We start from the raw sequence: 22,533 nt of genomic DNA on the forward strand, positions 1-22,533 counted from the left end.
ACTCTAGCACAAGTTTGATATTGTTAAAGCTAGGATTGTATAGCTGAAATTGACTCACTCATTCTACTTAGATGCCCGTTTCAAATCATAGTTGAAGCATTTATATCCAGAACAGGCCATAAAATTAGAATATACGACTCGTCTGACCGTCTGATCCGCCTGGATCGCGCCTTAAATAGCTATAGACCGTGACATGACGCGATCGGTGTGGCCTTGGGCTGGCCACAGCAAAGTACAAGTAGATGCCACCTATTAATGAAGGATTTCTCTAGTACATTGTACATAATACATGATATTCCTATTCTGTCCCTTCCAAAAACCGCCCACTCAGCACTACCTAATCGTATTAGTACAGCTGTAAGGGTCCGTACAACAGTTGTGCGTCTCTTTACCCATCGACCTCAGACATAACAAAGGCCGTGTACGTGCTTTGATGAGATAGACTGGTTGGCCAATATGTTCGTCTGTATTCAAGAATACATTCCGAACTCCAGGCATAAGATAAGAGATCTGTCCTCCTTCGACGCACTATCTTGCGCTTTGAGTTTTATTTAAATATCAAGTTTGACTGACATGTTCTCAGAGATAAGACCTGCAATAATTACATTGCACTAATACTTGATGCCCTCTATAGTGCATGGAAGAGCCAGGATGGAATATTTCACTCCCTTGTACTCTTTCTCTCGTTTCCGAGCATTTATGCCAGATGAATTAGTCTCGCTTACCCCTCCATGAGAGATTTATCATATCGACCCACCACATAGCGGGGCAATCTCAGCTGGCTTCACCTACGCCATACGCACTGACGCACTGATACTGAGGTGGGGTGGGAATAGATCTGTTGATCTCTGTGGATTGAGAGTCTGCAGCGTGATCGGTCCTATCATATCTTATCTTATTTACGGAGTACAGCTGGCCAAAGTCTATAGAAGGAAGCGATCTACAAACACGCCCAGAAGGATCAACACGATCTTTTCGCACCATATTTCCATACTCCCATGAATGACGAGTCGGGCGGGGACCGCTGGGCAGCCACATCCCTGCCTGGAGCTATATATATTTCTGTGATGTCGGCCTCTTCATCGTTCTCTTGAACTAATCTACTATTCCTCTAGCACTGCACAGACTCCTAAAGATTAGTTCTAACAAGCCGCTTTTTACTATTATCTGAACAATGTCTGAGAAAGTGAGATACACCAACCCTAACCCCTGCTCTTCATACTAATTCGTGTATAGACTATTGTGATCCAGTTCGCAGATCGTATAATATGGCAGGAGAGTCGCGAGGCTATTGACAAGTATGTTGCAGTGGAACGAAATGTCTCAGGGACCACTAGAAATGCGCCATGGCTGACAATTTCAGCATCCTCACGGAGTTCACTGGAAAACGCTCGGACAATTATCCCCAAACCAAATCACTCCCGCCATTAATAGTTGGCATTGAGTATAGCTCCTACCCTTCTTCTTCTTCTTCTTTGTCGGAGGGGTGACTATTTAACTTATGATTGTATCGGTTCTAATGTTCTGATTTGATCCAGAATCAACGACGAAGGTATTGCAAAATTGAGGGAACTCGATGGAGTAACTGTCAGAGTGGATGGAGAAGAATAGTTGGCTAGCCAGCGTGGTTAAAGTTTCATGGTACCCAATACTCATATATAGCCTCCAGTTCCTACTTCGAATTTATCATCTATTAAGTATCTGAATATTTTAAATAGTAACTCTGAGCTAAACCTTATATACTTTATATTGTATATTTATATTTATTAGATCGATATTATCAATTATAATATAATCCTTTAGTCTTATATCCATAAAATTGATAAAGATTATTCTGAATTGATATATCAGACGTATACTAAATATTATTTAGATCACTATTTGGAAAGAATATGCCCTCTATATTACTAGAACTATATATGACCAAAGTCATTTTATATATTGATCATAGTATATCCATGGTGGTATAGGGGGTTTCGCTGTTAACACGATATATCATATCAACACTAACATACTAAGTACTAGCTGCACAAGCGTAGTCAGTTTTCATACGCATGCATCATAGCCAGGGATTTTGGCTCGTAAGTCATATCTTATTCATAATGATTCGCTGTAAATGCATGCACATCTGCTGGGTAAATTGTGATGGAGACATTCTGATTAGCCGGCCTAATCAGTATCAACATGTCGGTCGTTGCAGCGTGATTCTTGAAATAGTCATAGAAGCAAAGGGTACGTCAACGAAAAGAAGCTATTTCTCCCATCCTGAAAGGGCATTCACCATCTTAATCCTATCCGTCGCCACGCTTCCTTCCTCATTGCCGCTGCCGTGTCCTGTGTCCTCACCACGGCCCCCTGATTCTCAACCGCCCGACGCAACAAGAAATGAAGACACTCCTCGGTAGTCCCCCAGGCCAGACACTTGAAGACCTTAGGAAACACAGATGCCTCCACGGGGCTTTTCCCGCTCGACGAAGCGTCGGACTCCGGTCGATACTCAGCCAATAATCCGCAGCTCACCTCATCCGCCATACCCTGCAACTGGCCCATCTCCAAGGGTATCGTGGGTAAGCCGTTTAGAATCCGATGTCTCGAAGTTGAATATGCCCTCCGCACACTTTCCGCGTTATGCGTTGCGACGAAAAGCCTAGCATCCGGGAACTTTGTGTCCTGTAATTCTTGGAACGGAGACTGCCGCGAGAGCAGACTCTCCACGATGTGGTTGTAATTCCGATCGGTGTCAGCCTTGGTATCATGAATCCTGTCCCGAATATCGTGTTGGATGTACGCGCCCCGGACGAGCTTGATTCCCAGCGCCCAACCCTCCTTTCCGGCAAGAGTGAGATGGCGATGGATGTTCTCGGCGGACGATTTCAAATACGCCTGCACGGTGTTAAGCACGACGACCCTGCCGTCGCGGTTGAACTGTCTCATGAGATCGATCGTCCAGGCGTCAATGGCTGGTTGGAAGATCTGCTGCTCGGCGTCGATCCAAAACCGGGAACCCTGGGCGGCAGTTGCTTCGCAGATTTCTGTAATAGCTTGCTTGATGCGTGGTGGTGGAACGAGATCGCCGCGGGCGAGAGCTTCGACGGCTGCAGGGCCGGCGCCGGTGAATCTGATTTGTGTTAGAGTATGTCATGTACCACGTTTCAGGTTGGTCGTGCCATACTTGATATTCATGTAATCCCCCTTGCCGACCATCCGGAGTGTCCGTAAGTTACCCTCCTTCCATTCGTCCACTGCACGGTCTTCGATGGCCTGGTCATTCTTCCATTCTTCCACGTGGGAAGCAGCTCCGTCGATCTTTGCGACAGACTCCCGGGCATATCCGAGGATGACGCCCTTGAAGCCGAGAGTCTTCATATCTTGAACCGTTTTACGGACTTCCGTCTCATTTACACCCGCACAGAAGTGGTTGTAGATGGTTGCGCGGAGGATGTAGTTCATGATAGGGTTCTTAGACGGGCTAAGCAGCGGTGACTTGGAATCGACCACATATTTCAGCACCGCGATGGAAGGTTTCAAAAGCGGCGACGCCATCGCTGACGTCAGGAATAAAGAGCGAAGCAGTGTCTTCGTCGGCAAGTCCGCGAGAGGCGCCCTCTTTTGCGCAGGCGATGCATGGAGGCTTGCGTTGTGGGCGGGCGACGACGCCGCAGCATCGGCCAGCGGCTTGGACGCAGAGTAGAACGTCTCTGGCTTTCTCGGCCAGAATACCTTTGGCTTCATTGTGATTGACTTGTGTTTGACAATTACTGGTATGATCCTACCCTGCTCTACTATTTATCTTACGATCTCGTCGCCCCGTGGGAGGGGTATGCCTGCCATTCGCGCTTTTGCTCCGGGGAAAAGGACAGGCGGCTTGAGGACCGATTGGTCTTTGGGCGAGGATCATCGTGGATCTGGGGTGATAAGGCGAGTGAGATGTCGTCGTTGACCGAATAAGCTCTGAACAGATGGCTGTCGGAGGGGCAAGCCGCATCTCTGCTCGGTTAGGGTTTCCGCGCGGAGACGAGATGCGCTTTTCTCCTTACTTCATCCACGTAGACGGACTTTCCAGACACACCGACACGAGCATTACTCAGGACTCTGAAGTCTATATTCAAGTCTAAATCGATCATGTAATACCCCACATTCACTTACATACATACAAATCCCACCTTGGCCAATCTACGTCTCCCCCCTCAAGTGCTTGATGCCTCTCACCAACGCCTCAGCATACGCTCCGCGCACCCCATTCTTCTCCAGGGCATACAATCCCTGGATAGTACACCCTTTCGGCGAAGAAATGCTCTCCCTCAAAACCGCCGGATGCACCCCCTCCCTCAACAACCCAGCCAAGCCCTCCAACACCTGCGCCGACACCTCCATGGCATCCGGGCGTCGAAAGCCCTCCATAACAGCACCATCCATAATGCCATCAACAGCAACAGTCATGAGCGCCATGGCCGCCCCCGAAACCATCGACCCAGCATTCACCAAATCCGGCGCCACGAACTTGACCGTGCCAATCTGCTCGAAAATCCACTTCAGAACCTCCGCCCGCTCCGGCGAGAGCGCCTCATTCTCCTCAACAATCGTCATGGACTGACGCAGCCGCGCCGCCACATTCGGCATCGCCGTGACAATCACCGGCCTGTCCTCCGTCTGCGATGCTGAGCCACCATCATCCCCATACACGAACTCCATGATCTCAGCCGGCGTCTTCCCCGCCATGACGCTGATCACGAACTTCCCCGCCAGCGCCGCCGCCACGCCCGGCTCGGCCAGAATACTCTGCGCCAGGAACGGCTTGCACGCCAGCATGACGATGTCTGCGTCTTGCATGGCGCGCACATTGGCTCCATGCGCGACGGTCACCCGCGACGAGTCTGCGGCGTATTCGGCCCGCAGCTTGGCCGCTGATGTTGCGCTTTTCGTGCTCACGGTGAAGTGCGTGATTTTGGCGGTTGCGGGTTCCGAGCGGGTGGCGTCTAAAAGCCCGCTTAGGATTGCGGAGCCCATGTTGCCTGCATTGTTTTGTTAGTGGGCTCTTCTGTCTTGGTATATAGTGGAGGTTGAGAGGTGTACCGCAGCCGATGAAGGCGAGGGTTGTTGGCATTTTGGTTGTGTGTTTTTGTTTTGGGATTGGGGCGGTGGTTGTTGGTTGTAGAGGTGTTGTTTTGTGGTTTTGGGATATGGTGGTGCTGGTTTAAGCTGTCGGGAGGAGATGCCGAGCTTGACTCATTAGATGGCTATCTTCGGTGGCCTTCGCCGCGGTCGTTGATCTGGTGGTGGTTCTTGGTAAGGTGGGTGGATTAGTGGTGGACCGCGAGAGTATCGGCATTGGGCGTTTACTTAGGTATTAGGCAACCTGGGGTGGTTTGTACCTGTCTAGGTTAACTATATATATACTTGGGTCAACTATGTAGTTCTCGTAAAGATGGAATGGACGATTTAAAAAAGGGAGGGCCCGCCGCGGATCGAACGCGGGACCTCTGGCAGGTTTCATACCACTAGGCCACCCGGGCCGTGGAAAGATTGGCTGCTCGATACTACAATATACAAGAGCCAAATTTCAATCTCGAACATTCAAATATCCAAGGTTGCAAACTTTTGTCTGCTGTGGTGTATATTGCACAATATCATATAATTTGTAGGGTTTCGAGTGTATATGAGGTAGTTGAATCAGTATAAAAGATCCAGAGTAGTTCTGATTACAATCAGATGGCTTGTACGTGGTTCTTCTTGGGATTAGCTTTGTCCGTGTTCAGGCTAGCGGTTATATATAATGGTCATCACTGTATTCTAGGGTTTAGCAGTCATTAGGTCAACTAGGAATAAATTTGATCCAACTGAACCCCTATTTCTATCTAAAAAAGAGGCGAACATTTTGTACTTGATACCAGGAAGTAGATACCGAGCATCCCGGCCAGGAAACCGTATCTAAAGTCCCAACTCACCCACATTCGCACTCGGCCGCACCCCCTCCACCATGTCCGCCACGACCCTCCCAGTCCCCAACGACAACGAGATCCCCCAAGGACCATGGCCAGAGGCCACAAAAACACCCCCATGACCATCAGTCCTCACCCCATCTCCCAGTAGATCATCGTCTACCCGACATACAACAGGCGTCCCCCGATCGGAAACAGGACGGAAGCACAGTCCCTCACGAAGAACCTCCAGATCATCCGTGTTGCGTATCTCAGCATCCTCATCCATGAGCTTGCCCATCAACTGGGCTGACACAGCCTCTAGCCTCTTCATCTCATTCCGATCGATCAAACTGCGGGACTCCTCTGCCCGACCCGGCAGCGACATGTCTGGATCGTTCAGCCCAGCAATGTAGATCTCGCCGCCCTGTCGCGAGAAGATTTCCGGGCTGAAGCCGCAGGAGAAGGGATTTGAGGTAAATATAGCATGGCACCGACCTCCGTATGTCTGTAGTTCGTGTTCTAGGGTGTGTCTAGGAGAACGGAGGACGAGAGAGTATCCAGCCAACTGCGAGACGGGGATGGAGACGCGAGCGGAAGGGAAGAGATGCTCGAAGACATGCGACGTCCAAGCTCCCGCACAGATAACAAGATGGGTACACGGGATGGTGGACGTTTCCCGTGAGACGAGATCGACAATTCGGATGCCAGTAATACGCCCGTTGGCATCTGTGACGAGCGAAGTAGCCTTCGCCGGATGGTGGAGCTCTACACCGCGAGATATAGCCGTATCCATCAGGAACTGGCATAGTTTCAGCGGATCACTGGATATTCATTAGCCTATACTCAACACTTGAAAGGAAAATACCAACACCTGGGCAGTATCAGCATCACTAATCCTCTCCACCTTCACCCCCGGCCGAACCGTCAACCAGGCCGGAGCCCCCATCGCAGCCCCCAGAGTGGACTGAGAAGCAGTCTCCGCTCGACTAGCCCCCCTATCCATCCAGTCGTCACCGCGAATACCACTCCCTCTCTTAATCGTCGCATCATAGCTCAACGCTGTCCCTTTCATATACCCCCACCTCTCCACCCCACCGTGCTCAACAGCCAGACTCTCATGCAGCCCAAACGAAAGCTCACCTAAAGAAGCAACAGCCGGTGCAAACCAATCCCTAGCCAGGAACCCACCCGCATACCCCGACGCAGAGCTAAACAGCTGCGACGAGGATTCAACGACATGAATGTCCCCCGCCGGAAGGGTCTCGGATAGGTAGTAGGCGGTTGCGGAGCCGATGATTCCCCCGCCGAGGATTACGGTGGGCATTTTGGGGGGTTGGTTAGGAGAGTCTGTGTTTTAGGGGGGGTGTTGGGATTGTGTGCCTGATTCTGGGTGATGTAGATCGGGGCTTGATATGTAATCGGGGAGGGTTACATTGCTTATCTTGTGGGGTATTGGGGAAGTGCGGAGATTTGGCTGTCGGGTTGGATGCTATCTCGGAGGCGGTATCTTTACGATTACTGGATGATGAGGTCGAGTGCAATGTCAGTGATTTATTACTACCTCTAAATAAGTATGATATGAATCATTTGTATCTATTCCTCAGGCAGTAAATGATGTCATGGCGTGACTGTCCGACCGATGGTGCCTTGATTTTCAGGTCTGAGAATCTTCGGGCAAGAGGACTTTGGTTCGGACGCGAGTCAATTCAAATCAAGGATCTCATCCTACTTAGACTCCATGATTGGCCGACTGCCAGCGATGTGGAATGCAAGGGAAATGATAAATAGCGGCACGCTCTCCCCAGGAGATTCAGGTAGACGAGACAAGGTGTCAAGGTATACATACACCCATCACTAGATAATCCAAGATGGCCGCAACCAGGCCCCAAACACTAGCCGGCAAAGTCGCCATTGTGACAGGCGCAACGAGAGGAATCGATGCCGGGCTAGCTGAAGAAGTGGCCCGCCGAGGAGCGAAAGTGAGTAGAGTATACCCCGATCCCTTCACCGTCTCTATCTAACAGTTCAATCAGGTCTTGATAACATACACACCGTCAAGCAGTGAATCCATCGCAGACCAAATAATGGAGCACATCCAAAGCTTCAAAAACGGCGCAGGTGCAGCCCAAGTCCGCGCCGATCTGCGCCAACTATCCGCGGGACAAACGATTGTCGAAGCCTCGATGCAAGCGTTCGGTGCCCACATCGATATCTTGGTTAACAACACCGGCGTGGAGTTAGTGAAGCCCCTGTCGGATCTCACGGTGGAAGACTACAACCTCGTCTACAACCTGAACGTCCGCGGAGCCGTCTTTCTAACACAGGCTGTTCTCCCACATCTGCGTGCGCCCGGCCGGATCATCAATATTAGTTCGATCGGTGCACGGGAAGGAATCGCCAATCTGTCGACTTATTGCTCGTCTAAGGCGGCCTTGGAGGGCTTGACGCGGTGCTGGGCTGCAGAGTTGGGCGGTGCCGGGCATACGGTGAATGCTGTTAATCCGGGGCCGGTGCACACAGCTTAGTGGAACTGCAGAAGTCGGTGACGCCCGTGGAGCATCGGGCTGGGACGATTGACGATGTTGCGCAGGTGGTGGCGTGGCTTGCTTCCGAGGAGAGTCGGTGGGTTTCGGGGCAGGCGATTGCTGCTTCTGGGGGGTACGTGATGTACTGATTCTTGGGTATGTTGGATGCTGGAGGTGGCAGATGAAGTCAAATAGACTATGGTAAACGGATGGTTGGGGTTTCAAGTGGTGTAAATGAGAGACCATGTTGAATATTCCATTTGAGTATAACTTGCTAATGAGAGACAAACACTGCTTGGATACTGTATCCACGCGTTGTGTGTGTGTGCAAAACAAACTATGTCTGCTTCTGACATGTATACGGTTACATATATGTGTGGCACCTCTGTATCCCCAATAAACATCAAATGTTTGCGATGGCCGCAGCTTCGGGATCGGTCACCATGTGAGCAGCATCAAAAGGCTGGTGTGTAATGGTGGTGCAGTTTCTTGTAGTCTTCCTACCAGCGAAGCGCCCATCAATAAAAGCTAACCACTCAGGGGCACTTGCAGTCAGCACATCAGAGTGATCCATTCCGGGATACAACCTAAGGTGGGCCTCGTTCCCGTAGCGACAGGTGTCCTTGAACGAGTTAATAGTAGTCTGGGGCAAGACGGCTGTGTCATTCAAGCCCTGGATGATCATCATAGGCTCTCTAGCCTTGTCACCATTGGCGGGAGCGACCATATCCTGCCACTCCTGGAACTCCGGGTTGTTCTTGATTGCTGGAGTAAAAATTTCTGAAGGTTTTAGCCCATAAGCAAGTGACATGATACCGTAATTACATGCTTGCGCCATGTCGGCAAGTTTTGTTCGGTTCTGGAGTGTTTCAGCAAACGGTGCGCGACTCATGTGTGGGAAGACACGCTCAATGGCAAATGGTAGCCAGAGTGTCTCATAGAGAATGTCGTACGATGCATAATCAGAGGTCTGAGATAGCAGTTCGACGCCAAGTAGGGTCATGTCGTAAATCTTGGAGGCAGGTGCTAATGCAACAGTGCCTAAGTACTTTCCGGCGGCTCCAGTTTGAAGCAACTCGCTCTCCGAAAGCTTCCAAACTGCACCGCCTCCTTGAGAATGTCCAACACCCATCCATCCATCGGTAAAAAGCCCAGGGAAGGCTTTCCGAGCGGCAACCATACTATAGTAGAGATCATTGGCATGCGCAGGGAAACTAAGGTATTTGTGCTCCGTGTAATTGTTTCCGAGACCAGCATAGTCAGTCGCGATGATGGCGTAGCCCTTCTCAACGAAGATACTCCAGCTGGTATAGTCGTAGAGCGTTGGGGTAGTGGATGGCGGGCATCCAGCAAAAACGCCAATGGTGCCGTGGGCGTAGGCAATAGCCGGGTACTTTTTGTCCTTGCGGAACGATGTATAGGGTATTCCGATGAATCCGGTAGCCGGAACGGGGGAGCCGTCTAGGTTTTGAGACGTATATTGGAAGCGGTAGGCAGACATACCACTGAGAACATCGAGGTCATCTGGGTCAATGGCTTCAAACTTCAACAGATCACCGGGCTGGGATCGGGAGAAATTGGATGCTGTGGCATAGAAGCCGAATTCAAAATCGGTCCCAAACAGCGTGCGGTCCTCAGCTTGTGCATAGTTAAAAACCTCCTGACAAGTAGCATCGCATCCGTAGGTCTCAAGGGTTGTAGTTGATAGGTTAAAGTTTGCAGCCGCTTTCGCAGCCGTCAAAGATGGGGCGGCTAAGCCGAGAAGTATAGCCAATGTTAGCATGGTTGGCCGTACAGAAATAGGAGGGTAAGACACAAGCTATAGAGAGCGAGAGATAAAGAATACCTCGAGAAGATGGGACGGCTCTCGTATTTTATAGAGTTGAAATCGGCAAAATCTCCATGTCGAGATAGGGCTTCTTCCCCGACGTACCCGACCCCGGATGCCACTATTCTAGTTTGGGCAACAATATCGCGAAAGTGGGGAAGCCCTAGCAAGGGCCCTCGGACGGTTGCATTCTGGATCGGCTTCGCATCGGCCTTTGTGACTTTGTCTCGTCTCTTCAAATGACTCGTCCAAAACACATAACCCCTTCACTGGATGGCGATTGGTAGTTCTCGGATTTGGTAGAATGCCCTGTGGTGCCCATGATGGCCGTCGTCTCGGTCACCGGTGCGAACGCTGCCGGAGAGATCATAGCAAAGTATGCAGAGTGTCCATACCCCCTGAACTTCTCAGTCATGCTGATCTACTTAGTGTGACGGATCTAGGCCATGTCTAGCATGCAAGCGAAAGGGAGTGGAGTGTGCCTCACCCCGCACATCGAGATCCACGTTGTCCATTGTCCAAAGTCATCCTCCCCTTGACCCTCGGCCGTGCAAGTCACTATCCACGGACAGACCTAGGCACTATACTAATGCATTCTTCTTTGCTCTTGGGCTCTCACCTACACTCCTTACCGTATTTTCTATCAATGCAATGACATCAATGATCCAGGAGAACAAGATACTTCAAGATACAGTCTCGTTGGTTGGGGGCTTCTATGCCTCTCGTAGCTCGAATTTGCTGACATTCTCGAAGAACGAGAAAAGAGACCTAGTGGTTCAATGGCGTCAGCTGCAGAAGTCTGTTGCACTCGGCATCAAAGAGGTGTCCAGTGACGGCAAATCAGATGTTCTTCTAGCCTGTGCTCTTCTGCTCAGTTTCGTTCAGGTAATGAATATTGGGCTGCGCATAGTACAGCAGTTTACGATCCTTGGCTTACAAACCCTAGATCCTGGATGACACTTCAGGGAGATCATGGTGTGCATGGGTTTACCAGTTGCATGCCTTTGTCTGGCGAAATGGGAAATCGGTCGCACCTTTGACACCTCTCTTGCGGTCGATGCGCAGGTTAGCCCGTATCATGAATGCCTTGAGGGCTCTTTGTCTAGAGCAGGACCTCGACCTTGCGCTACCCTTCCGTTCGCACGATTTGGGTTCAAGGGTGGACCATCTGCCTCCGCATGGGCAGGATGCATCCGCATTGTCCGATGACCAGCTCCTGGACTACTTCTGCGAGGACCTGGAGATGTGGGCTAAGTTGCAGTGGCTGTGAGCAGAATATCGCTTTTCGGGTATGCACAAGACTGAAACTAACAAATTGCAGGACCGCAGATTGGAAAACCAGAAGTAAGGAGTTGGGTCTGCGACTGGACCCAGAACTTCGCAAATTCCCGGGAAGAAGATTATCTGAACACGAATACCAGGGGGTAGAATTGACTTGTATTGCGTCCCGATTCCAGCGGGATATCATTGCCTCTCTGCTTTGGTACAGTGGCGAAAATGGCAGCAGCGTTACGAATATGCTGCTAGCGTTTTACCACTGCGTTAGCGTCGACATCTCGTTGATGTTTTGTGATTCGGTCTGGCTCTCTCTGAATTGTGAACTGCCAGTTATGACACACCAGATGAGTTATGAACAAGCGACCAATGCGTTGCAGCATGCAGAGAAAGGCCTTCAAAGTTCATATCTTGAGGCAATTTTCTACGCCCCAACTTTGTATACAGTCAGCATGACGAGGAGATACAAGTCCGAACGGAGTCGCATAGTGGATTTTATTAGCAGGCTGAAGCAGAAGGGCTTTTTCGTTGCGGATCAGTTTTTATCCGTGATTGAAGAAGCATGGGCCGCTAGATGACAGCGATTTTGTATGATACCCAAGGTAGAGCAGCAGGCTGTTCTGCATGCCCGGAATTCGAACATTATGAGTAGTGATGTGACTCCTCGGAGTAGAATTTGGTGATCTCTTCTTTCGATGAGTTGGAGACAGAAATTCAATGCTATAATCGGAAAGATAGCAACATCACTCTATGTAAGTGAGTTGAGATACATGTAGATAACGAGAGGGAGAAAAGTTGCTGATCGATGCAAACATGCGACCCCACATGATGAGTGATGCCTGAGGTATTTGCCCCTCATTCCGTGCAGAAATTACATCACCGCCAATGGGAGCTCGTTTCTGTTCCACATCTTCGACCAGGGTACTGTCGAAGTCAATCCAAGCAACCAACTTCTATTCGAACTCATCCCCAAACCTGTTCTCATAAACTCGATCTCGCATAATGTCTGCCAAAACAATTATTGTCACCGGTGCCTCGAGAGGTCAGCAACACGACACCAGAACCGTCAGTACGAGATGTATTAACAAAAATCTCCTGCAGGCATCGGTCTCGCGATCGCCAAGTACCTCCTCACCTCCCCTCAATCGCACAACGTCGTCGTGATCGCTCGGAGTGTTGAGCCCCTCCAGAAGCTGAAGGAGCAATACACCAAGCAGGTGGAGGTGCTCAATGGCGATCTTACCGATCTGTCCATCGGCCAGAAGGCCGTCGACCTAGCCCTCAAGTCCTTCGGCCGTTTGGATGGAATGGTTCTGAACCATGGTGTGCTGGGACAAGTGGGCAAGATTGCTCAAGCAGATCCAGAGCAGTGGAAGCACGGATTCGACGTAAACTTCATCAGCTTTGTTGCCTTTGTGAGTTCATGAGTTTCCTGGCAGGGTGCCAAGGCGGATGGATATTAATTGGTTGGGCAGGTCAAAGCTGCTCTTCCAGCACTTCGTGAGACGAAGGGCAAGCTTGTCTTCACATCTTCCGGTGCTTCCGTGTCAGCTTACAGAGGATGGGGTCTGTATGGAGCAACCAAGGCAGCGATGAACCATCTTGCGCTTACCTTGGGCGAGGAAGAGCCTGACGTTACAACGATCTCGATTCGGCCCGGAATGGTTGATACCGAAATGCAGCGCGAGCTGCGAGAAGACCATGCTACAACGCTGGAACCCCAGGTCCACTCCAAGTTTACTACGGTTCACAAGGATGGAAAACTCCTCAAGCCGGAACAGCCTGGCCATGTCATGGCCAAGTTGGTGCTTGATGGCCCCAAGGACTTGTCGGGTAAATTTCTATCGTAAGTTTCTACAACTCTTAATCTTACGGCAAAGCTGACCCAAACAGGTGGAATGACAAGGCTCTCGATGCCTTTCAGGCATAAGTTACAACCTATCAGCTTAATAGACAGTTAGCATAAACCGCCTTTTGAGAAAATGATACATGTAGAACAGTAAATTGGGGTAGTAATCAGCCGAAAGATGAAAAGCAGGTACATTTTCATAAGCATTAGATGCAGAGCACCTTCATACTTAGCATGGAATGTGTATTTGTTCATCATACAAAGTTGTAAATACAAGAAAAAAGCTCGAAGCTTACCTTGTCATAACAGGTTCGTCACATTTTGATCCGATTGGGAAACCATGAACAACTCCTAGATTACTTCATAACTGTTAGTGAAGGCCATAACATTTCTTCACGACAAAAAAGATGAATGGTAATAATTTTCAGTAGTCCGTTTGGCTTGGACAGTGTACGTCACCATGAAAGGTATGATAGGGGCGACAACATTGTTCATCATTGTAGTAGAAGGAATGTAGCAAGGTAAATAAACATACCATTTATGTTAGTACTGCACACGGCTGCAGTTCGAAGAGTTTTGAATTCCTCAACATCAAAAGGACATTCTCGCTTCCCATTGTTGTGGGAAAAAGCGTGTGTGGAAGAGAACAGGGAAAAAAAAAGCTGCAGAGCCAAGAAATACTCCCCAAAGCGGTAGGATTCTGCCGCCAGTACCCACTGGTTGTTCCGTGCCGACGCAGTCCGCGTCTGGCATTCGATCGACGCTACTATTTATTGTAAGTATAGTCCCCGCGCATTGGGAAAAAAAGTGATCCTTCACCTTGACAACAGCTTCTCTGTGCGTGCGAGCGTGTTTCTCTCCCAACAATCTCACTTCAATAAGGGACATCATGTCGGATCGCGAATTCAGTTGTAAGTATTGTGTTCCTGGGTCTTGGCGCATGCTGTTGGAATGGAGCTGACGCTGATCTACTTCAGCGAACGATGACCTGTCGCTTCCTAAAGGTATGCATCCGAGTCACTCAGTATTGATTGTTCCAACCTCCTAGCCTGAGTGTCGCTACGCTAAATCTCTCGACTACGCGTACTTTGTCGCTTGAAGATGGCGATATAACATCTCTACGTATCTACTGCCAGCAGACCCCATCCTAACTGATCGCGATTATCTAGCGACGGTCCAAAAAATCATCACCGAGATTCTACCCCCTTCTTCCGGCCAGACCTTCTCCAAAGATGCTCGCGATCTCCTGATGGAATGCTGCGTCGAATTCATCACCCTGATCTCCTCCGAAGCCAATGACATCAGCGAGAAAGAGGCCAAGAAAACAATCGCCTGTGAGCATGTAGAGCGGGCTCTGCGTGATCTTGGGTTTGGCGATTATATCCCCGACGTGCTTGCTGTGGCAGAGGAGCACAAGGAGCAGTTGAAGGTGGGTGGAATCACTACGTGCTGTGTCTAGCGGGACGGACTTGCTAACGCGTATATTGCTCTATAGTCGCGAGAAAAGAAGCAAAGCAAGATGGAGCAGAGTGGACTGTCGGAAGAGGAGCTGCTACGACAGCAGCAGGAGCTGTTCCGCTCTGCTACGGAGAAGTACCACGCTGCCCCGGAGTAAATGCCTGGGTTGGATAACTGAATATGAAATGCGTTTGACTCTTGCTGGCCATAGAGGGAACAGGTTCGGAGTTTTGTCTTTCGGCTGAAGAATCTCGGAGTTTAGGTTGTCTGGGATTGAAACCATGGTTTCTGAACGGGTTGGTTGGCCTTTTATTTGTCCTTTTAAGTATAGTTGCATTGATATCTCGACTTTTGCCTTTAAGTACGCAAAATGCTTGGACGTATGTAATACCAATGCTGTATGGGTTGTAATCTGACGACGATATCAACATACCTTTCCTACTTGTACAGGATTGAGTGATCCATGAATGTTGAAGCGTGAAGTTTTGATGCTTAGATATCCGGTCAGCGGATCAATATGGATCAATAAGCAAATTGTATGTAGTGCCGTTCTTTTGTGTGTAGATTGAGTGATGTACAGTACCTCTAAGTGGAAGCACCGACGTGACGGGCGCGCTTAGCCCGAACGGGTAGCCGCCCAACCTCCCGCGCGCGCAAAGTGTCGCCCGCTGCAAACACCGCGGAGCATCCTGAGGCCGCGAAAGCATTGCGACGATTCCCCAAGCCTCATCGTCCACGATGCCGCCTTTCAAAGATGAGCACATTTTGGTACGTCACCCTCCATTCACTGCGGCCCCGAAACCAGGATTCATCCCGTACTAATCCCGTCCCTCTAGATAATTGCGCCAGGCTCCCAGGTGACCCTGGCGCAACTGGGTCTTCCCGAATCATTCACACCCGCTCGCTATCGCTTTCCCACGCGGATGTTCCCTGCAGAAAAGAAGGGCGAATTTGAACCATATAAGATCCGTGAGCGGCGACAGGAAGGGAAACCTAGCAATGGGACGGACGCGCCCAAAGAGGATGTGGAGATGAAAGATGCGGAACCCTCCGCTCCAGAAGGCACAGGCAACAACGAAACCGCCCCCAAGCCCGAGAATGGTGAGCAAGAGGGCAAGAAAGAGCCTGCCGAGGGCCAGGAAACCAACGGGGAGACGAAAAAGGAAGCCCAGGAGATCTTCTACGAGGAGGATGTTACATCAGATGAGGGGGCTATCTACCCCATCGAGAATGGGCACATTGTCGACTGGCCGTGCTTTTTTGCCCTCCTAACACATGTTCACAATACTCTCAGCCCTCCATTTCACACGCCGATCATGCTTATCTCCCAACCGGCTTGGTCAGCGCGCGACCGGGAGGCAATCACTCAGTTTGTGTTTGAGAAGTTTAAGACGCCCGCCTTCTGCATGATGGATTCTGCTCTCGCCATCTGCTATGGATACGGTACCTCGACTGCTACGGTTGTCGATGTTGGCAAAGGGAAAGTGGACGTTACCGCCGTCACTGATTTCCTGGTCAATGAGCATGGACGAGGGATTGCCCTGCAAGGTTGCGGTGGAGATTACATGACGGACAGACTTCAAGAACTGCTGGGATCAAAGGGCTTCTCAAGAGAAATGTGCGAGCAGTTGAAGAGGAGCAACATTACCGAGATTCTACCAGCTGGAACGCCCTTGCCGGGCACCGCAGCCACCGCGCGACAGAACCCTAACCCTGCCGCCTCAGCTTCTACGGGAGGACAAGAGGGAGGCCCCAATGATGCCGTTCCCCGCGGCCCTGGCGATGGTACTCAAACTGGCCCAGAAGGCACCAATGGAGAAGATGAGGATGAAGGCGTGCTGGATGTTGCAGCTATTGTCAGTGGCAACACTAGCGAGTTCCTAGCAAACCGAGAGAAAGAGAAAGCGGAGAAATCGAGTACGAAAAAGGGCTCGATTGACCAAGGTGGGAAGCCTATTCGTCTTCCCAACTCCAAGAAAGAGAAGGCCTCGTTCCAATACGAGGAGTACGCGCGATTGGAGCCGGAAAAAGATGCGCCCAACGCTCCTCCACGATACATCCGCCAGACAAGAGAGATCGAAGTCGGTGTTGAGCGTTTCTTGTCTGTGACTCCGAAGCAAAAAACCGGGGAGCGTTTGACCAGCAATATTCTTGAAGATATTGCAACGCAAATCCACCATACTATTCTTGCTGTGCCTGATGCCAGCAAGCGCAGCGAACTTTGGGATTCGTTGGTCATCGTTGGTAACGGGAGTAAGATTAAAGGTATGTACCTTATTTTTGACCTAGTATGGCCAGATTCGCTAATCAACGGATGTAGGATTCACCCAAGCTCTACTTAACACCATCACACAAAAGTTCGTTCTCTCGCCATCTGCCACTATCTTCACTTCTGAGCTCCCTTCCAATTTCTCCACCCCTATGCCGACCGGAGGAACCAACACTCCCGCACCTGGTCAAACCGGACCGTACAATGCCCACGGCGTGAACCCCCTGCTGGTTGCTGCAACACATTCGAACAACCCGGCGGCTGGAAACATGCCCCCAGGAACCCCATCAATGGATCCTTCTATGGCTTCCCACTATCGCTCTACCGGCCATTCTCAGACCCCAACCTCCGTCAAAACCCTGAAGCCCCCAGAGTACTTCCCCGAGTGGAAGGAGCACGGCAACTCCAATGCTCCTGGTACCAGCGGGTCTGCAGGAATGAGCAACGGTCCCAACGCTGGGCCTGGTGGCCCAGGTGCGCCAAGTGGCGGTCATGGGATGGAGGAAGCGGTATTTCTAGGAGCCCAAGTCGCTTCTAAGGTTGTTTTCGTTATTGATCAAGGGCTCAGTAAGGGATTCATGACCCGTGTGGAGTATAATGAGAATGGGCCCTCTGCAATCCATGAGTATTCCATGTGATTGTTATTAATAGAATTAGTATATGGAATTCAACACTTTGTCTTCTGTCAACCAGAGTTGAATTCAACAAGAAAATGGTTTCTTTCGTCTGGGCTTATCTAATGCGTTGGAGCTTGTTGAACATGACACTTGGTCTTCTCACATATGGTTATTGTATTCTACGTGTTGGCGTCCTTGATTAGAAAAGCAACCCTTTGTCAGGATGCGGTAGGATAGGTGGAGTCTGGTTGGAAATCCTAGGTATAGTACTAAATACGAGTATTTTTTTTTCTTCCCAAGTGTACTTTAATCAAATCGTTCCAGGACCATGTCCATACTATATAGTATTCAGTACTATTAGTACTAGTAGTATGTATGGCCTTGGTCTGCCTGAGGTGCAGATTGGCCAGATCTGCACTAACCTGATCTGGATAGCGACCTTTCTAGAACACCACGTGACTAGGATAAGGATGCTTATCTTATTTCCGCCTCAATGTGTCTCCGCCGTCGCGACTTTCTCCCAATATCAGATTTATATGACCAAGAAAGACTGAAAGAACAGCTGATACCTACGCCTTTCACCTGAGCCGCAGAGCTCCCATTGTACTTCCAACCAGTCTCACAGCTCACATACGGGGCTACGCCACCCAACATCTCCCAAAATGCCGCGCGCAGAAGCAGGAAGCACGAAGGCCATCAGCAACAAGATCAAATCTGTACGCCCCATCTAACCCGCTGCAAGCATACAAGACTGAAAATGTACTAACCAAACACAGAAAGGCCTTCAGCGACTCCGATGGTACTGTCAGATGTGCGAGAAGCAATGCCGAGATGAGAACGGATTCAAATGGTAAGTGAACCATTGTCTCTTCTCGCATGGCCCTCTACTAATCATCAATTCCTCAAACGCAGTCACACCCAAAGCGAAAGCCACGTGAGAAACGCTCTTTTGGTTGGCGAGGATCCGAGAAAGTATATCGAGGAGTACAGCAAGGACTTTTTGAATAACTTCCTTACTCAGTTGAGGACGTCTCACCAGGAAAAAGCTATACACGCCAACATATTTTACCAGACTATCGTCGCGGATAAGACGGTGAGTTTTTACCTTTTTTTAATCTGTGGTTCGCGTCGGGTGAGGGCTAATAAATATCTCTAGCACGTGCATTTAAATGCTACAAAATGGAAGAGCCTTACGCAGTTTGTCGCTTATCTTGGACGGGAAGGGCTTTGTCGTGTTGAGGAGACTGAGAAGGGTCTTTTCATTGCGTATATCGATCGGAGTCCGGAGGCGATGAGGCGGAGAGAAGCTCTTTCGAAGAAAGAGCGTCAGGATCGCGGTGATGAGGAGAGAGAGCAACGACAGATTCAGGAGCAGGTCGAGCGCGCGAGACAAAGCGCAGACAAGCAGGAGGAGGAGATAGATCCTGAGGCGAGGAATCTGCAGCGCAAGGAGGGCGAGAAAGTCAAGCTTAATATTGGCTTTGGTTCGAAGGCGAACGGCGAATCGAAGACCGAATCCCCGAAACCACAATCTCCCGAGGTAAAGGATAACGCCGCTTCAGCAACACCGGAGCCTGCCGCTGCTTCTGCATCTCCGGATCCGGCCCCAGTCCCGACCCCGGCTCCTGCTCCTGCTCAGGACGCGCCAAAGCCGGCAGTCAAGCTGTCCATGTCGTTGGGTGACAAGAAACCGAAGAATGTGTTTGCTGCTGCCGTGAAGAAGAACCCCCTTGCCGGAAAGAAGGGCCCTGTGATGGAAGCTCCCAAGAAGATGAGTGAGCAGGAGAGGATCATGAAGCAAGAAATGGAGGCAATGGAAAAGAAGCGCATGCGCGGTGGATTTGGAATGCCGAACCCTAAGCGCCCGAAATTGTCTTGAAGTCGACATATCTCTGAGAATTCCCTTCACACAAGTCCAATAGCAATTTGGATCCTTGACGACTGTCGTCTACCACGTCACGCCGATCCCATAGATCTCCGGGGAAGCTGATCATGATAGTTAAATGTCACCAAATTTGTCCAAACCGCGTGGTTGCGGTTACGGAGAATGATCACTTCCTTATGACACATGGTTTGACACTGCTTGGTCTACAGAGACATCATTTCTGAGCCCAAAAGTTTTCCCAAGTCTACTGTATCACAAACCAGTGAATGATGATACCCAACAAGAAATATATGTTAATTGAGTCTATTCATGGAGCAAGAATATAGTTTGTAGCGAGCCCTGAAGGATTGCTTCCGACCTAGGCATATCTTTAGTTATTGAAAGACACAATAAATTCCATTCTTAGCATGTTAGATGATGGGAATCCTCCCTGGATATTTCCTTGTCGCAAAAGCAACAGGTACCTTGTAGAACCATAACAAATAGACCCAAGTCGCCGGCTCTCCCTGGAAGTTCACATACACATCACGTGTTAGTCCAAACAGTGGCATGTTAGTAGACTTGACCCTAGCAACTAATGTCAAGACATCGTGCTTTTTAAGCATATTCCCTCAAATTTGTGCTCTGAATTTAATACAACTTGAATTCTGTGAGCATTCGCTCATCTCGCTGACTCAACCGAATCACACACCCAGATCTGAACATCGTTCTTTACCAAAACGAACCTCACCTCCTTTCTCCTCTTGCAACAAGCTAGTCTAACAACAACCCACAGGATAGTTTACGGTACCACAAACACCATTCTTCATAATTTGAGTTGTTTGGATAACAGCGACTAATATTCTCTCAGTGCTTCCACCATCCTCTACAAGAACCGCTTTAACAAGAAGCCTCGGGCCTTTCCACCGGTGCATCATGGAAATATCTGTAAGTCATAATTAAAACTAACACACTGGACAACAGAGTCTGATCGGTGTCTAGGCTGAGGAAATGCCAGAAGGATGGACCAACGACCCTGCAATGCTCAGGTTATATTCTCATCCTGAAGGCTCAATAAACACTATCGCCGAATGGCATAGACTCGGAGATATCGAACTACTAATGATGGGAACCCAAAGCTCGGGGAATATGCAATTTATAATCCAGTCAGGATGTTGTTACTACTGGGGGAATCTGATGATCGACGATATCTTTGAGATCACCAAGCCTAAGACCTTCCCGGCAATTCTGCATGCTCTTTCCAGAAGGGGGGATTGTGGATTGCAGTGTAGGAAAGTGGAGAAAATACCAGAAGGCTGGACCAACGACCCTGCAATACTTAGGAGATATTCTCGCCGTGGTTCCTCAATAAACAGAATCGCCCAAAAGCATGGGTTGAGGAATATCCAAGTTTTATTGATGGGAACACCAGAATCCGAGGATGTACAGTATATCATCAAGTCAGGACGTGGCCACTACTGGGGGAATCTGATGACCGACGATATCTTTGAGATCACGAAACCTAAGACCTTCTTGGCAATTCTGCATACTCTTTACAGAAGGGGGGATTGGGCCTTGACGTATAAGAAAGTCGAGCAGGTGGAGGAAGTCTAGATGGTGCTCCAGTAGCAGGGGGTAGCTGATGACGATGATGTCCCAAGTCTGTTTGTTCCTTCCAATTCAGACGCTCCTTCCGAATAGGACAAGTGAGAGCCATGCCAATCGTCCACTGCATTTGCTATCTATTGTAGCCTTGTAGAATCAAGTAGAGAGTATCGTCGAAGGTACTTCACTATGGCTGAGCAACTTATTCCCTGGCTGAATGGCCGACTGGATCTTCGCCAGGCATATACGTTCGACCGTAACCATATCACTGCGATGCTGCAAAACATCGTACTTTCCCCTGGTGTATACGGCGTTCCCGCTCAGAATGTCGCCAGACTGATGTCCATACACCAGGACATCACTCGTCTTCGGTAAGCTATTACTAGGGAGGCAAATGTATCTTAATATAACTAACCTAGATAAAAGGTGCCCGGATGGTCAAGATTACCTCGCCCCGGCACCACCGCAGAACATCGACCGCCAAGTTCATCCCCGTTGGCCTAGAGGGATCGCAAGGTTCCAGCTTAGAAGGTCGACCTACGATGGAGTCGAGTACTGGGCACTCCCAGACCTCCTTGGGCTCTTTTTGAGCTCTTTGGGTCCGGCTCCAATCGGGGCGACGAAGCGGAACTTTTACCTCCCGGTTACGGCTGTGTATGGACAGTGGTGTACCAAGCTCCGTACCGGGGTGATGCCAAGAGTATATCAGTGTTCTTGGACAGACAGGAGGGAGTTCTCTCTTGGTGCCTCCAGAGGAGGCTTTGCTGTCCAGGATGATATAGGGTCCTGGCTCGGTGATAGATATATTAACTGCCTGAAAAGGTATCGACTGACATTTGCTAGCCACTACGAACATGACCGTTACTATCACTGTTACAGTGGTCAAGATTGAGAACTTGGAGTAAGTCCAGTCTGGTGCTGAATTGATTTACGGTTAATACCGTATTGGAGTCTCTGTAGAAAGGGGGTAGCTGTACGAGTTGGATTGGGACCTTGCGCAGAAGCTCTCCTTGACCGTTACCGGGTATCATATTATGCTGGGTATATAGACTAACAAGTCCAGAAGCATCGAAGCACTAATGTTGACCCACATCCTCCATGACAATGTCGTCGTCGTTGACGACGACATTGTCATGGAGGATGTGACTTCCACCGCGGGGGAGGAGGACTTGGAAATGGGGAAGGCCACTGAGATGGCAAGTGATGTAATCATGCAGGACGTCTTCTAGTGGGTGGTGATTTGGGGGGTGGGAGGGCGGCAATGACACATACAAGTTTTGAATCTTAATCTTCGCTACTTTTTGACCATGGCCCTAAAGTCC

The 22,533-nt window shown here is 49.7% G+C and overlaps 11 protein-coding genes across 11 annotated transcripts; 7 read left to right on the forward strand and 4 right to left on the reverse strand.

Annotated features, from left to right (window-relative positions):
• Positions 1-2,006: 2,006 nt before the first annotated feature.
• Positions 2,007-3,807, reverse strand: BDV37DRAFT_294910 (putative proline oxidase Put1). The gene is made up of 2 exons (XM_032089740.1): positions 3,173-3,807; positions 2,007-3,118 (listed from the first exon to the last, which is right to left on the reverse strand). Exons 1-2 carry the CDS (start codon positions 3,730-3,732, stop codon positions 2,278-2,280), a joined length of 1,401 nt encoding a protein of 466 aa, XP_031940229.1. The 5' UTR covers positions 3,733-3,807; the 3' UTR covers positions 2,007-2,277.
• A 329-nt stretch (positions 3,808-4,136) lies between these two features.
• On the reverse strand, positions 4,137-5,200 carry BDV37DRAFT_251521 (pyrroline-5-carboxylate reductase). The gene is made up of 2 exons (XM_032082311.1): positions 5,074-5,200; positions 4,137-5,012 (listed from the first exon to the last, which is right to left on the reverse strand). The coding sequence occupies exons 1-2, from the start codon at positions 5,102-5,104 to the stop codon at positions 4,174-4,176; spliced, it is 870 nt and encodes a 289-aa protein (XP_031940230.1). The 5' UTR covers positions 5,105-5,200; the 3' UTR covers positions 4,137-4,173.
• Positions 5,201-5,705: 505 nt separating this feature from the next.
• Positions 5,706-7,245, reverse strand: BDV37DRAFT_294912 (NAD(P)/FAD-dependent oxidoreductase; the record flags this gene model as incomplete). The annotated part of the gene is made up of 3 exons (XM_032089741.1): positions 5,706-5,740; positions 5,946-6,742; positions 6,791-7,245. The coding sequence occupies 3 exons, from the start codon at positions 7,243-7,245 to the stop codon at positions 5,706-5,708; spliced, it is 1,287 nt and encodes a 428-aa protein (XP_031940231.1).
• A 544-nt stretch (positions 7,246-7,789) lies between these two features.
• On the forward strand, positions 7,790-8,595 carry BDV37DRAFT_272472 (SDR family NAD(P)-dependent oxidoreductase; the record flags this gene model as incomplete). The annotated part of the gene is made up of 3 exons (XM_032084875.1): positions 7,790-7,900; positions 7,955-8,431; positions 8,461-8,595. The coding sequence occupies 3 exons, from the start codon at positions 7,790-7,792 to the stop codon at positions 8,593-8,595; spliced, it is 723 nt and encodes a 240-aa protein (XP_031940232.1).
• Positions 8,596-8,648: 53 nt separating this feature from the next.
• On the reverse strand, positions 8,649-10,369 carry BDV37DRAFT_151248 (alpha/beta hydrolase family protein). The gene has a single exon (XM_032078983.1). It carries the CDS (start codon positions 10,227-10,229, stop codon positions 8,850-8,852), a length of 1,380 nt encoding a protein of 459 aa, XP_031940233.1. The 5' UTR covers positions 10,230-10,369; the 3' UTR covers positions 8,649-8,849.
• Positions 10,370-10,925: 556 nt separating this feature from the next.
• On the forward strand, positions 10,926-12,127 carry BDV37DRAFT_284243 (uncharacterized protein; the record flags this gene model as incomplete). The annotated part of the gene is made up of 3 exons (XM_032087461.1): positions 10,926-11,159; positions 11,221-11,540; positions 11,596-12,127. The coding sequence occupies 3 exons, from the start codon at positions 10,926-10,928 to the stop codon at positions 12,125-12,127; spliced, it is 1,086 nt and encodes a 361-aa protein (XP_031940234.1).
• Positions 12,128-12,339: 212 nt separating this feature from the next.
• Positions 12,340-13,970, forward strand: BDV37DRAFT_151277 (SDR family oxidoreductase). The gene is made up of 4 exons (XM_032078984.1): positions 12,340-12,591; positions 12,651-12,964; positions 13,025-13,395; positions 13,443-13,970. Exons 1-4 carry the CDS (start codon positions 12,552-12,554, stop codon positions 13,477-13,479), a joined length of 762 nt encoding a protein of 253 aa, XP_031940235.1. The 5' UTR covers positions 12,340-12,551; the 3' UTR covers positions 13,480-13,970.
• A 207-nt stretch (positions 13,971-14,177) lies between these two features.
• On the forward strand, positions 14,178-15,374 carry nctB (negative cofactor 2 transcription regulator complex subunit NCB2). Its single transcript, XM_032082312.1, has 4 exons — positions 14,178-14,309; positions 14,376-14,402; positions 14,568-14,827; positions 14,894-15,374. The coding sequence occupies exons 1-4, from the start codon at positions 14,288-14,290 to the stop codon at positions 15,011-15,013; spliced, it is 429 nt and encodes a 142-aa protein (XP_031940236.1). The 5' UTR covers positions 14,178-14,287; the 3' UTR covers positions 15,014-15,374.
• Positions 15,375-15,559: 185 nt separating this feature from the next.
• Positions 15,560-18,017, forward strand: BDV37DRAFT_251541 (putative chromatin remodeling complex subunit (Arp9)). Its single transcript, XM_032082313.1, has 3 exons — positions 15,560-15,624; positions 15,693-17,121; positions 17,177-18,017. The coding sequence occupies exons 1-3, from the start codon at positions 15,595-15,597 to the stop codon at positions 17,761-17,763; spliced, it is 2,046 nt and encodes a 681-aa protein (XP_031940237.1). The 5' UTR covers positions 15,560-15,594; the 3' UTR covers positions 17,764-18,017.
• A 273-nt stretch (positions 18,018-18,290) lies between these two features.
• On the forward strand, positions 18,291-19,922 carry BDV37DRAFT_251543 (putative C2H2 finger domain protein (Kin17)). The gene is made up of 4 exons (XM_032082314.1): positions 18,291-18,458; positions 18,519-18,592; positions 18,655-18,835; positions 18,899-19,922. The coding sequence occupies exons 1-4, from the start codon at positions 18,405-18,407 to the stop codon at positions 19,619-19,621; spliced, it is 1,032 nt and encodes a 343-aa protein (XP_031940238.1). The 5' UTR covers positions 18,291-18,404; the 3' UTR covers positions 19,622-19,922.
• Positions 19,923-21,400: 1,478 nt separating this feature from the next.
• BDV37DRAFT_284248 (uncharacterized protein) lies at positions 21,401-22,440 on the forward strand (the record flags this gene model as incomplete). Its single annotated transcript, XM_032087462.1, has 4 exons — positions 21,401-21,582; positions 21,638-22,005; positions 22,055-22,112; positions 22,275-22,440. 4 exons carry the CDS (start codon positions 21,401-21,403, stop codon positions 22,438-22,440), a joined length of 774 nt encoding a protein of 257 aa, XP_031940239.1.
• Between the last annotated feature and the right edge of the window lie 93 nt (positions 22,441-22,533).

Source organism: Aspergillus pseudonomiae (genome assembly GCF_009193645.1).
Source record: "Aspergillus pseudonomiae strain CBS 119388 unplaced genomic scaffold BDV37scaffold_45, whole genome shotgun sequence".
NCBI classification, from domain to species: domain Eukaryota; kingdom Fungi; phylum Ascomycota; class Eurotiomycetes; order Eurotiales; family Aspergillaceae; genus Aspergillus; species Aspergillus pseudonomiae.